Source organism: Leguminivora glycinivorella, chromosome 1 (assembly GCF_023078275.1).
Source record: "Leguminivora glycinivorella isolate SPB_JAAS2020 chromosome 1, LegGlyc_1.1, whole genome shotgun sequence".
NCBI classification, from domain to species: Eukaryota; Metazoa; Arthropoda; class Insecta; order Lepidoptera; family Tortricidae; genus Leguminivora; species Leguminivora glycinivorella.
The window spans coordinates 35,524,706-35,537,778 of NC_062971.1; the positions used below are offsets into that span (position 1 = coordinate 35,524,706).

At 43.7% G+C, this 13,073-nt stretch overlaps 1 protein-coding gene across 1 annotated transcript in view; it reads right to left on the reverse strand.

Moving 5' to 3' along the window:
* Positions 1–13,073, reverse strand: part of LOC125239201 (cell surface glycoprotein 1-like) — a 35,536-nt gene that overhangs the window by 3,313 nt on the left and 19,150 nt on the right. The window contains 2 exon segments of the mRNA XM_048146755.1: positions 747–1,649; positions 1,651–2,034. Of these exon segments, the coding sequence (XP_048002712.1) occupies positions 747–1,649; positions 1,651–2,034 (1,287 nt within the window).

A 13,073-nucleotide genomic window follows, 5' to 3' on the forward strand; every position in this document is an offset into this window, starting at 1 on the left:
CAAGGCTAACTCGTGACCAGAGATCGGAGTTTTCATACCATGGCGTTTCCATACAGTAAGATGGAGAGTTTAATAGTAACAACTTTTTAATATTTATATTACAGTAGAGTCAATATTGTGATAAATTCTTTTTAGTTTCAGTTTATCTTCGGAGATTTTAGTGTGAAAAGTTTTCCGACAAAAATGCCGGTTCAGCTTCGCCAAAATTCTTTTGACAAAATACTAGACCGAAGAGCCTTTTTTCGGTTTCGGCAAAACAGTATGTAGCTTTAGTCGAACACTAATTAATAACTGACATCTCTAATAAGAAAAGCACTGTCTTGCATTTTATTTGTTACGATCAATTAGTATCAAAGTATAAAAAAGTGATAAAATATATGATAAAACAATTGAATCCTAACGCCTCGTTGACGCCTCAAGGTGAAAACTCCGACCTCGACTGATGAACATGGTTTTAATCGATTAGCCATTCCACACTAAATACTTCCAAACGTTATTTTAGAAGCGACAAGTAGGTGAGGTGAGTTACAAACGTGTCATGCCGAAGTATTAGGTGTTAATGTCGGGAGCAAACGCAAGCGGGGAGGGAGGGTCGGCGGCTTCGGCGGCGAGTCTCCGAGTCTTCCTGTTATTGACGGTCGACGCATGCTGGCGGAAATGCACATGAAACTAAAACTGTTAACGGGGCGCCAAACGGTCCTTAGGGAAACTAGTCGACTACAAGATCAAGGTCCGACGGTATTCACCTGGTCTGCGGCGGCGGGCTCGGCGGGCGGCGGCGGCAGCGAGCCCGACTCGGACGCCGGCGCGGGCGACTCCGCGTCGCCGTTCCCGTTGCACTCCACCTCCGCCACTATGTTCCCGAGCGCGTCTACTTTCTTGCTCTTTAGTATTTTCTGTTCGGCGTCGTCGGGGATGTCGTCGGTGTCGTGGTGGCCGTTGCTGACGACGGGCGCGGGCAGCTCGTCCTCGGGCGGCGGCGGCGGCAGCTCCTCGCCGCACGAGGCCGGCTCGGAGGGCTCGTCCGTCTCGGAGCCGGGCTCGACGGCCGCCACGTCGTCGATACCGTTCGCCCGCTCCGCTGCCGGACTTTCCGTTTTTATCGAGTCGTTTCCGTTCACGTTCGGTACCGGGGCGTCACTGTCGACACTCGGGGGGTCCACGACTTCGCTTTCGATTTCGGGCTCCGCTTTGGGGATTTCGGCAATTTCGACCGATTCTACGGGCGTTTTAATACTGTCGGCGACGACGCGCTCGTTCGCTAACGTTTCTTCCGTTTTGATCGCCTTGGGTTCGCGGTTAATCGCCTCAGGTTCGGGTTTAATCATCTCAGATTCGGGTTTAATCTCCTCGGGAGCATCGATAATTTCGCTAGCGGAGGGAGCCTCACAGTCTCCATCTTCGTTCGCGGTCACCGGCGCCGGGGCGGTTTCCTTCAAGGGAGGGGAAATTTGAGTTACAACTAAATTAGTGTTATCAGTCTGTCTCGCCTCAGCACTAGTTTCGTGTAGGTGTTCAGGTGCAGCGGGCGACACGGGCTCGGCGTGCAGCAGCTCGGGGGCCATGGTGGTGGCGGCGAAGGACGCGACGCAGGAGGGGGGCGGGCTGGCGGGGAGCGGCGGGGGCGCGGGGTGTGGAGGGGGGGCGGCACAAACCTCTGTGTTGGCCGGCGCCGGCGCGGGCTGGCTGTCCTGCACGGCGGGCTCCGCGGGCGCCGAGGGTTTGGGCTCGTCTAGCGAGAGGCCGTTGACCGGGAGCTGTTCGGGCGTCGTGTCGCTGACGGCGACGGGTGCGGGTGCGGGTGTGACGGGTGCGGGCGCGGGCGCGGCTCGACGGTGCGGCGACGGGCGCGGGCTCGGCGGCGGCGGGCGGGTCGGCGGCGAGCTCGGGCTTGGGCGAGTCGGGCGTGCTGCTGCCGTTGGTCAGGGGCTCGGTGACGGGCGTCTCGGGGGTCTTCTCCTCCTTCGTCTCGACGATGGGCTGCGCGACTTCCGCTATTTTATTCTCGACGGACTCCGGGGTGGCTTCGGCCGCCTAAAAAGAAACGCACCCGCTTTAGTTATGATTCGACGCTACAGATGACGTCGAGCCTAAAAACCCAAACCTTATATCTAAACTTATCGATTAACTTGCAACGATTATCTTAGTCGATCGTACTTATACCAATGCACAGGGTCAATGTCACCCTTGCCACAATCTTGTATGAGCGACTCTCTTCCTTATACTGCTTAATATGTTGAATTCGTAGATTTCAATCAAATATAGAGTCTATAGACTATGGTTATGGGCTCCGATTTCCGCACTTAGCCTCATAGAGAGATGCTATTGTACGTAGTCTATAGACTAATATACTATACAGTTTTAGCACAAACTATCACAGCACAGCACTGCGCCCACCTTGTCGTCGGCCATGCTGCTGAGGTGCTGCGTCGGTGTGATCCCGGAGGTGTCCCTGCTACGACTGAAGGGAGCCCGTAGTGCGCATTACAATTTATACTGCTATTTTTTGTAACGGTAGATTGGCGCTCATTTTTAGATAAGTAGTTACCCTTCAATGCTCTTGATCGAAGACATATTACGTTTCACATAGGGCTGCCACTAGCCGCACCGCATATACCTAAAGCTACACATGAAATATACAACACAGTGATCAATACTTCAATCAACTATTGCCAAAAATTTATCTCCATGTATTTTGATATAAAAAAACTTTTTATTTTGATTTAATTAACGAAAAAAAAAGATATCCTAAGGCATACTTTAGCTGCATTTCAACATAAGAACATAGACGAAATTGTATAATATTTTCATTCTAGTGAATACATCATGAATCATGAGTAATCACCACATCGCATGAAAAGGCGAATTAAAGCGGATTAGTTCGCATACGCAATTTACTCTTCAGCCCGGGATGTAAACAATAACCGACCAATATAAACGAACACGGTTGCAGAATTCGTGGAAATATTATATTTATAATGATTACCAACAATTTGCGATAAAACAATGTGCAATGCGATAAATTCGCATTACTTTGTACCTTTCCTACAATATTTTTTCCCCTCACTAGCTCGGAAACACGTGTTTTGTCCTTTAATACCAGCGGGTAAAAACGCATTTTATCCACTAGTGGGTAAAGTAATTTGACCTTGAATAAAGTCTAATTATCTGCTTTAAAATTGATAAAAGTAGGTGAATCTAGTATAACTAAGATGATTTACCACCTGTGGAACTACTGGAAGCAGTGATAAACGCATTCTATTGCGTTGTAGTTTCCTCGCTTTAGTGAGGGGAAAAGTTTTGTGTTACACTCGGGTGCAAATGGATTTTTACTTCTCGTGTGTTAAAAAACTCGCAAGTTCAGGATTCTATTTTCGAACCACTCGCTTCGCTCGTGGTTCAACTATAGAATCCTTTCTCTTGCTCGTTTTTCAATTCCACACTCGGCGTTAAAATACAACTTTGCCCCCTTGTATAACAAATAACTATTAAATAAATTTTCGATTTCTACAGTTAGAACTACGATACATCATTATCTATGATATTTATATTGTCATAAAATGTTGGGTTCATAATTACAAACAACTGAATCAAATTAAACTTGGACCACTCTATCTGAAATTTACAGAACAACTGACAAGGTGCTCATGACAAGAGGAACAAGAAAAACTGAATACCCATCCGGGACAAAAACAAGGAAACACTATGTAACGAGTTGAAGTCAATTTGTCAAATAAAGTACATAAAAAAATTCTTGTCACAAACAAATAGTACATTACATCAGAGGCCGGGAAAATGAGGATTTCCGGCCAAGTGGGTATATACGGCCGAGCGAGCGTGCGAGCGAGGCCGGATAGGGATACGAGGCCGGGAATCCGTTTTCACGCCGAGGCATGTATAGTGCTTTTCTCAAACATACAATGAAATAAAAAAAATGCTCTAAAGGACAATATTTTATAAAAAAAGTTACTTTGCAGGCCTAGGCCTAAAAAATAATATGAAATCCCTTTACAGTCCTCTCGAGTTGTTGCGCCCAAAAAGCGATACTTCCCAGCCCATTTTAAGGAACGTAAAGACAATATTTCATTGCATGTTTGAGAAAAAATATTTTGTAGGAAGACCATTTTGTCGTATATTGGTTTCATAAATGTGTAGACAGTATGTTACTATAACGTGAGAAAACGAAAGGTCAGCTGGGCAGTGTCAAAGACAGTAGTGGCAAGGCAAGGGCTTCATTTTTGACACCGCGGTAACAACACAACATTTTCTTCTAAATATGTTACTATGAAATAAAAATAATGGATTTTCGGTGTGTGTCGTGCAACCGCAGTGGTTGCGGCGAATATAAAACGATACGGCGCGCAAGGCCGTCTTTGTTTACTGAAGTAGAAAGACACGCCTCGTGTGGCGCACAATGCATGTATCCTAGCCGCTCATCCCTGATCCGCACTAGATGCAGCTTCTGAAAGGTTATTAGGTCAACTTACACCACCTTTGATACTGATGAGAAACGTCAAATATCACGGTCTAAATTTGATCATGAAGGACAAATCAAATTATCTCTAGTGCATAAGTCATAAGTTATTTATTGGTAAAGCCGATTTACACGTTATAATACAGAACATAATATATTTAAATATATCGTTAATAATTACAATCAATTTAATGATAAAGTATAAACTTTTAATAAGCTACGTACTATCCTTTACGTGATAATTTAAGTACTCGTTATAATCATAAAACGGGTGCTCAACAAGCCAGCGTCTTAGGCGACATTTAAAACTGCTTAAACTTTGGGCGCTAGTGATGGTGTCAGGTAAGTTGTTGTAAACGGCGGGCCCCATGACATGGGTGAGCTTGGCCGACCTGGCCAGTTTGCGGCTCACGCCGGCGAGCTTGTGGGTGTTCCGCGTGTTGTACCCGTGTATCATGCTGTGAGTCTTGTAAGCTGTAAGGTTCGACCTCACATACACAGCCACCTGCATGATCACTATAGCCGGTAAGGTCAGTATTCCCATTTTTATAAAGAGGGATCTTGCGGGAGTGTTGTGTGGCACGCGGGCAATTATTCTAATTGCGCGCTTCTGGAGAGGGAACACCCTCTCCCACTCGGCACAGCGTCCCCAGAGCTCCGCGCCATATTGGATCAGCGAGTGCACCGTGGCGAAATAGCATGAGCGCGCGACCTCGTCCGACACCAACCTGGTTACTCGACCCAGGGCAAAACATGCGCTGCCGATTCTTGCGCTTAGTTTGTTAATGTGATGGTCCCACTTTAGACAAGTATCTATTTCGAACCCTAAAAATCGAGTGGTACTTAATTGGTCTAGGGCGGTCCCATTCACAGAAACACAGAGCGGTATCGGACTGCGGCCTGACAGATCGAATACCAGGTAATGGGTCTTCTTAAGGTTTAACGCCAGGCCATTGGTATCAAACCAATGTGCAAGTTGCGCCGCAGTGTCATTCAGTTTTCCTTCGAGAGTGGCCACTGATTGTGCTGTGATGATAGCAGCAATATCATCGGCGTACATTAGGATCTCAGCTGCCTGTATGGCATGCGGCAGGTCATTCAGCAACAAGGAAAAAAGGATATTTGATACTGATGAGCCCTGGGCCACACCCATTGTAGTTTCCAGTGGATCTGACCTGGCTTGTCCACCATCTCCGACCACAACTTGAGACCTGTGGTGCAGAAGGCTCTCAAACAAGGAAAGTGCCTGACCATCGATCCCATAGTGCTTTAACTTGTTTGTCAAAACTGAGTGGTCCGCGACGTCGAAAGCCTTGGACAGGTCACAGCACAGCACGGCCACCTGCTGCTTCTTCTCTCTAGCATCGACCACGCGTCTAACCACATCACGAGTTAATGAGATTGTGGAGCGACCTGCACGGTAGGCGTGTTGTCTTTCGGATAGCGCGTTGGTCGAGTCCAGAAAGCTCGTTAGGCGACGGCTGAGACCGTTCTCGAGGACTTTCGCCATGGCGGGGATAATAGCAACGGGTCTGTAGGCGTCCATATCCCTTTTTACTCCCTTGCCTTTAAAAATGGGAGCTATTTTGCTAATTTTGAGAGGTTTAGGGTAGGTGCCCTCCCTTATACATCGGTTGAATAGTTCAGCCATGCCATAAGCTAAAGGGGTTGGAGCTGCCCTCAGTATTTTCATATTTATCCCGTAGATGTCCATTGAGGCTATCGGCGGAATAAGGGAGGTTATCAAAAGGTATACCTCGTCCGCGCTGAATGGTTGGAGCCTAAGGGATCGATCTGCGGCCGGGCGCGCAGCGTGCAGCAGGCGAAGGGCGCCGGCGCCGTCGGCGCGCGGCGCGCCGCTCGCCTCCGCGGCGCTGAGGAACCTCGTGTTCAGAGCGTCAACAGCGGCCTTTTTGCTTGCGAACTGTGTCCCGTCCGTGTTCACAACAACCTCTGTGACATCCAATCGCGGGCAGTTGTTTTTCCCCCTTTCCTTGTTTACGACATTCCAAATCATTTTAGATTTATTAGTTCCATTGTTAATCATATCGCTATAATAATTAAATTTTTTATTCCTAATTAAAATATCAAATTGCAATTTTATCTCAGTAATAAGATTAATAATATTTTCATTACTTGTATGTCGCTTACTTAATTCTATTAGGTCAAATAAAAAAGATTTAAATAATTTTATGTCATTGTTAACCCAGGAGGGGCAATTTCTAATTAATTTCTTTTTTAGTGGAAAACAGATATCGACTTTACTTGAAATTATATTTATGAGTGATGTTGCGAGGCTGTCGGCATCGTTATTTTTTGCAAAAATTAGACCCCAGTCAACGCTCTCAATAGCAGCAGAAAAATGTAATTGATTTGACTGTGCGAAACTTCTTGAGTAACCGTGGGTTACCATTTTTGAACGGTTATTCCGAAGTCGTAATACTCCCATCACCGCAAGATGGTCACTCAAATTAGTGGTCACAGGTTCAACACTAACGAAATCTGTAGACAAATTCGAGTATAAGTGGTCAAGGCAGGTTGAGGTAGTGGCGGTGACGCGAGTGGGAAAGTCGACCTTATTTACCATGCCATGGGTAGATAGTAAATCGGACCATCTGTTTACGTCCGCATTTGGTTCGCCTAGGCAGTTAATATTAACGTCACCGATGATTAAGCAGTTAAGATGGGCTTCGCTGATCTTATTGAGCAACCGTTCGAATTGTATAAGAAAGTCAATATTACTAATTCAGTTAGTACGGTATATGCAAACTATCGTTATGTCTAATTCAACTAAATCTATTGCAGATATTTCACAATATCTCTCAGTGGATAACTGAACTAAATCAAAATTTTCGTGACATTTAACGTTATCACTAATAAATATGCAAGAACCGCCGTGCGCAGTAATACTCCTACAATAACTAGACGCGAGTTTATAACCGTCAATGTTCACACATTTTAATTTATCTATTGTCAACCAATGCTCGGAGATCGCAAGAATATCACACTTCATTTCGTCTCTTAGTAACACTTCTAATCGTAACGTTTTATTTTCCAAAGCAGCTATGTTTTGGTGGCATACTTTGATTGTTGTGAAGTCGTCATGCGGCGGAGATTCATTCTTATCACAGTGGCGAGCGGGAGCGGGCGGAGGTCGAGCTAGACGTGCGCTCGCGCCGGCCGTCGGTGAGAGTGGCGGCGGGCCGCGGTCCGCCAGTCCCCTCCGAAACCACTCCGATATCTTCACACCCGGTGGCCACGATGTTGGCGTGTAGATTTGCTCCATAACACTTTCCGGATAGCTTACGACGAATGCGGCGTGGAAATTCGTTTTAATATTCCGCTTTTCTACAGTAATATCGTCGCATGGAATGCTTTGTTTTAAATATTTTAAGACATTTTGCGTCGTTGTTTCCGGTCGAAAAGACCAGGCTTGTACATACTTAATGCGTTCAATTGTTAGAATGTCGTTGTCTGTATTTCCTGCGCCAGTGAAAACTCGGCGGCGTTTTCGGCTTAGTACTGTATGCCATTTATCGTCACTGTGTGGTGAGTTGGTATCCAACTCATTCTGTTTGTTTGAATGAGCAGGAGCGGTAGCAGGCGCGGGAGCGGGCGTAGCAATCGCTAGCGTTGTGGCCCGATCGCTTACCGTAGGCTCGTTGGAAGTGGTAGACGTCGTCGGCTGCGCTCGGCTCACCTCGGGTGTGGTCGGGACTGTTCCGCCAACATCTGACGCTATCAGTACGGGCTTGTCAGGCTTGCCAGCGGCTTTAGCGCTTGCTTTCTTGGAGACAGGCGCTGTTATATTTGCAACGGCTTTCAGTTTTGCTAGACGCGCCGGCCGCTGTAGCGCTGCTGGTGGGATATTACTGATGGACTTACGGCTTGTTGGTTCCTGCGCAGCACCCTCAAATTTCGTTTTGAATGTTTTAATTGTATCTGACTGATTCATAATTAACGCAGATTGCTCAGCTATCTTGGTCTCGAGCGATGTGATTCGAGTGGTCATTGTTGTAACCGACAGCTGAAGCTCACGGATTGCACTTTCAAGCGCAAATTGCGCCATTATTATATTTTTAAAACGTTTAGTCACATAGGAGCGATGTAATGCTTAGGGCTACCAACTACCCACTGCAAATGCAAATATAGCAGCTCAGTATATTTTCTTCCTCATTGTCCTCGTGATAAGAACCTAGTGGATATTATTTCGTCACATTAATAAAATTCGGAGTTACAACGAATTTTAATTAGACATAGGAATAAATTTCGAGGTGTAAATTAGTAAAATTTTAGCGTATAATTTTAACATGTCATCTAGTGGGAGGCGATCAGAGAACCCTAGGCCATATATTTTGACATCGAGAGATGTTTGGCAGTTCGTCTTATTGCCGTAAATAAATAACATCATTGCGTAGGAAACGATTAATAGTAAGATTTACAACCATCCAACTAATCACGCGCGTTTAATAGGATTTCGTTTACAATGTTATTGATAATGACAGTAGAAACCGTTAAGCGAGCGTGGCGGTCATAATGATCTAAATAAGCATTTAATTGGTGTTAGGGTATCTATTTTTTATTTGTCTGTATGGAATAGGCGTTCCCATATAAACCAATCCCTGCTCTCATAGTCCGCCTTATGAAATTGGCGGTCATGCAGGGTGAGAACGACTAGGACATATTAAATTCCCTGTAAATTAAACCAACGTATGTGTGCTTAAATCATTAGAAAAACTATTTGATTACATTGTTTACCGTAGTCAGAGTAGTTCTTCGAAATTTACGTTTTTTTTTTCTTGTAAACTTTGGACCTAAATTGTCATTTATAATAATGAGTCAATTAACCCTAATGCGGTTTTTCTTCAAACAGTAAACAATATTTTATTTACGTTTGTTGTTAAACAAACCATACATTAAATGGATAAACAAATAATTAATAATGTGAATTAATGAGATAAACTCCATAAAAACATGTGAAATGTTAACAAGTCATTACAAAATCTATACCTTCTCTTTCTAGTTTTGTTTTTTCAAAATATTGACTGACAGAGTGGCAATAGTACCATTCGTATAAAATTAAGATGAATAGTAAATTGGCCATACGAACTGTTTATTTAGTAACTGTATAGTAACCTACAACTTTATGGGATAAAACACGACTTGCATAAATTACATTAGTGTTTGTAAATAATTGGCATGCCTAACGAGTTTTGTTGATTTTATTCAAGGAAAATTGCAAAAGTTTATTTAGAATGATTGTAAATAGACAGAACAGGAGGGAAAACGCCAGAGCATTAATTAAATGAGTCGGTTATCAATATGTGACGCCGACAATAACGCAGATAGTAGCAATTAATACGTAGCCATAGTGGCCGAGGAGCAACGACCCGCGCCGCGCGCAGGGCTGCTGTCGCCGCGCAGTGCTAACCTGTATATTGCGACCTCGAGATGAGTAAAACTTATGCTTCGTATTATTTAGAATTAGAAAGAACCTGGAGAAACGAGCTAGCTGTGTGCTGACTTGATATATTACGCCGTGTCTTGCGTGGGCGACGGTCGCGCGACCGTCGCCGTCGCGTCTCATACTTCCATATCGATAAGGTTTGATTTCGTATGCGTCGCATCGCCGTCGCGCGACCATCGCGCGACCGTCGCCCACGCAAGCCACGGCGTTACAGAGCAAGGAAGCTCCAAACTCCTAAGTGGACTAACACACATTGGCACTGCCAAAGAGAGGAGAGTTCCGGTACATTAAAAATGATGTATCCGGTGAAGGTGCAGTTTCGGCCAAATAATAAACTGCGAAAAAGCTGCCCCGAAGTAGTACCGAAAGGACTTTACACGAAGATTGCGGTTTCAACCGAAACTAGAGCAAAACCCGAATTTTCAAATTAGGAGAATTAAAATCCAAACCCTTCCTTTCTAGACTTTCTTTCTAGCAAGCGATGGGACTGATGGGAGTGACAGCGATGAGTCAAGGCGAGACAACACAGAATCGGCGTCCGAAACGAGCGGAACCATGAGCCACTGCTTTCTTTTGCACCATTGGAGGCGCAGACGAGGGGTGCAGTGATATAAAATGTACATTAATTTACTTTGTTTATCAACGTGGCTTTATTTAAAACAAGAAACGTAGGGGTCCCTCGTGTTATCCGTCGGTTTTGGATTCAACGAAACTTAAAGCAATACAACAGAACAAAACGATTAAATTAAGGTGTCTATTTCAACAACTTCTAGGGCTCTTGTACCACTGTTTTAAATTTACCTTCCTGTAGTGTCTTAAATTTCATCCTTTGCTGTAGGTGTACTTGTAAACCAGTCGAAGATTTAACGATTGCTGTTTCGAATGTTATGTATAATTTTGCAAAACAATCAGTGTGAATGAAAGTGGGGCCCCGCAAAAATGGAAGGGCGGAAGCGTACAGCTAAGTGCTCGTATACAGCTCGCGCACTTTTTAACGCGGCTCAATTGTAACCTAACGGGCCGGCGGTGACTCACCGCCAATAACGTGGATCATGGTGTTTGACTATGGTAATGATTTTCCGCTCCAAAACCCCTCTGCGGTTGATGGTGTTAGATACAAATGTACGAAGGGTTTGCTGGTTCTGTAGTCATTTATTATTCATGTTGATGATATAATAACTAAATAATCATGTACATACGAGCATGCAAATTTAAGACAGATTATACGCCCGAGCGATATTTTACATAACAACGAATACATAGTACATACATATAATAAGGGAGATTGTTTATTTAAATCATGACTTATTTTTAACCCCCGACGCAAATACGACGGGGTGTTATAAGCTTGACGTGTCTTTCTGTGGCATCGTAGCTCCCGAACGGATGAACCGATTTAGATTTTTTTTTTGTAAGCTGAATTAGTCGGGATTGTTCGTAGCCATGTGTGATGGAAATCGGTCCACTATGTCGGGGTTTATTTCAATATTTAAAATTTGTGGTTAGGTTTATTATGCCCAAAAGTGATATTTCCGAGAGGAGATACGCCCAAGGCCCCCGTCAACTTGATGGTCTCACCAAATAAAAGTCACGTTTCCTTGCAATTCCAACAGGCGATGAGACGGTGTAATTAGGCCCGCTTGCTGATGGTTAGCCTTAGCAATTTGATCAAGGTGTCATAGTTCATAGTTATGGTATAATTTAATTTCCGAGTAAATAGTTGTCGCCTGACTGTATGTAAAGTGTGTGAGAGTATATGAATAGTTTACAAAAATGCATTGGTGGCGGTGGTCGAGAGTATAATTTGCATCGGCAATAAATAACGGGAGATAGCATCGGTCGAGACTGTCATACTCGTACCTCCGCTATCGGCGGTTGAACGCCCCGTCTTGCCACTTGGCACCGATTACTGACTCCGCATATCCAATTATATCGCAACTTAGCGCATAGGGGAGCCAATACTGCAAAACTGTCAGAGTCAGCTTTGATCCCTTTGGATTGGGCTTTATGGTGGGCTCGTACAATATGTTCACATACGAAAAGAACAAGACAGGATACATTCCAAATACAGAGTTAGATTTGATCCCTTGGAATTGGGTTTGACCCTTTGGTTTTGTGGTGAACTCGGGCAATATTTTCACAGGAAAACAGACCAAAATAGAATACATTATGAATAATATGTACGAGTACTATTGTATTGTTTGTTGTACCTGTACCACAACTTGTACCCAATAATACTGTATTGACGATGACGTGTACCTGTATGTTACCAATAAAGATTATCTTATCTAATATATTTTTTTAATTTTCTAGCAAAATAAGTGAACACTTTCAAATCTTCTCTATTTTAAGTTGTATTTGCCATCAAGTTAAATATAAGACCACTCAAGTGCTTCACACATCCATACTAATATTATAAATGGGAAAGTGTGTATGTCTTTGTTTGTCCGTCTTTCACGGCAAAACGGAGCGACGAATTGACGTGATTTTTTAAGTGGAGATAGTTGACGGGATGGAGAGTGACATAGGTTACTTTTTGTCTCTTTCTAACAACCCACTTCCCTAAAATGAGGGGTGGAAGTTGGTATGGAGCATTCCGCAATTTTCGAATTAATTTAAGGCAGCGAAGCCGCGGGCAAACGCTAGTCAAACTATATATTACACATGCATGTCTTACATGAACTGTTAAAACCATAAAATCGTCGCACAAAGCAAGCGTTTTTGTTCACTTTATTTTATTACAGCATTGTCATCGTATCTGCATAGTTCTTAGTAGTTCTAAGCGGTAAAATTTACTTGCTAGATACTGAGTAGGTTTAAATTATGCTTATTAATGGCTTGCAAAATAACTAGGTGAACTAGGTCACTAATAAATATGTACATAATCTATTAGTTGCTATGTGAAAATATATTTATGTACTCAATTATCCAACCTGCTCAACAGATTTCAGAATGGATTGAGGCTGAAAACCTGTAAATAATAGCCAGCAAACACAAAAGTATTTTGTCGAATATGAAAAGTTGACCTTACAAAATTTAAGATTATAAATATTTAATTTAAGATCTCTACTTTGCACCGACTTTATCCTAAGAAAGTGAAGGAGTGTCATTCATTATAAACGTCCTATTTTT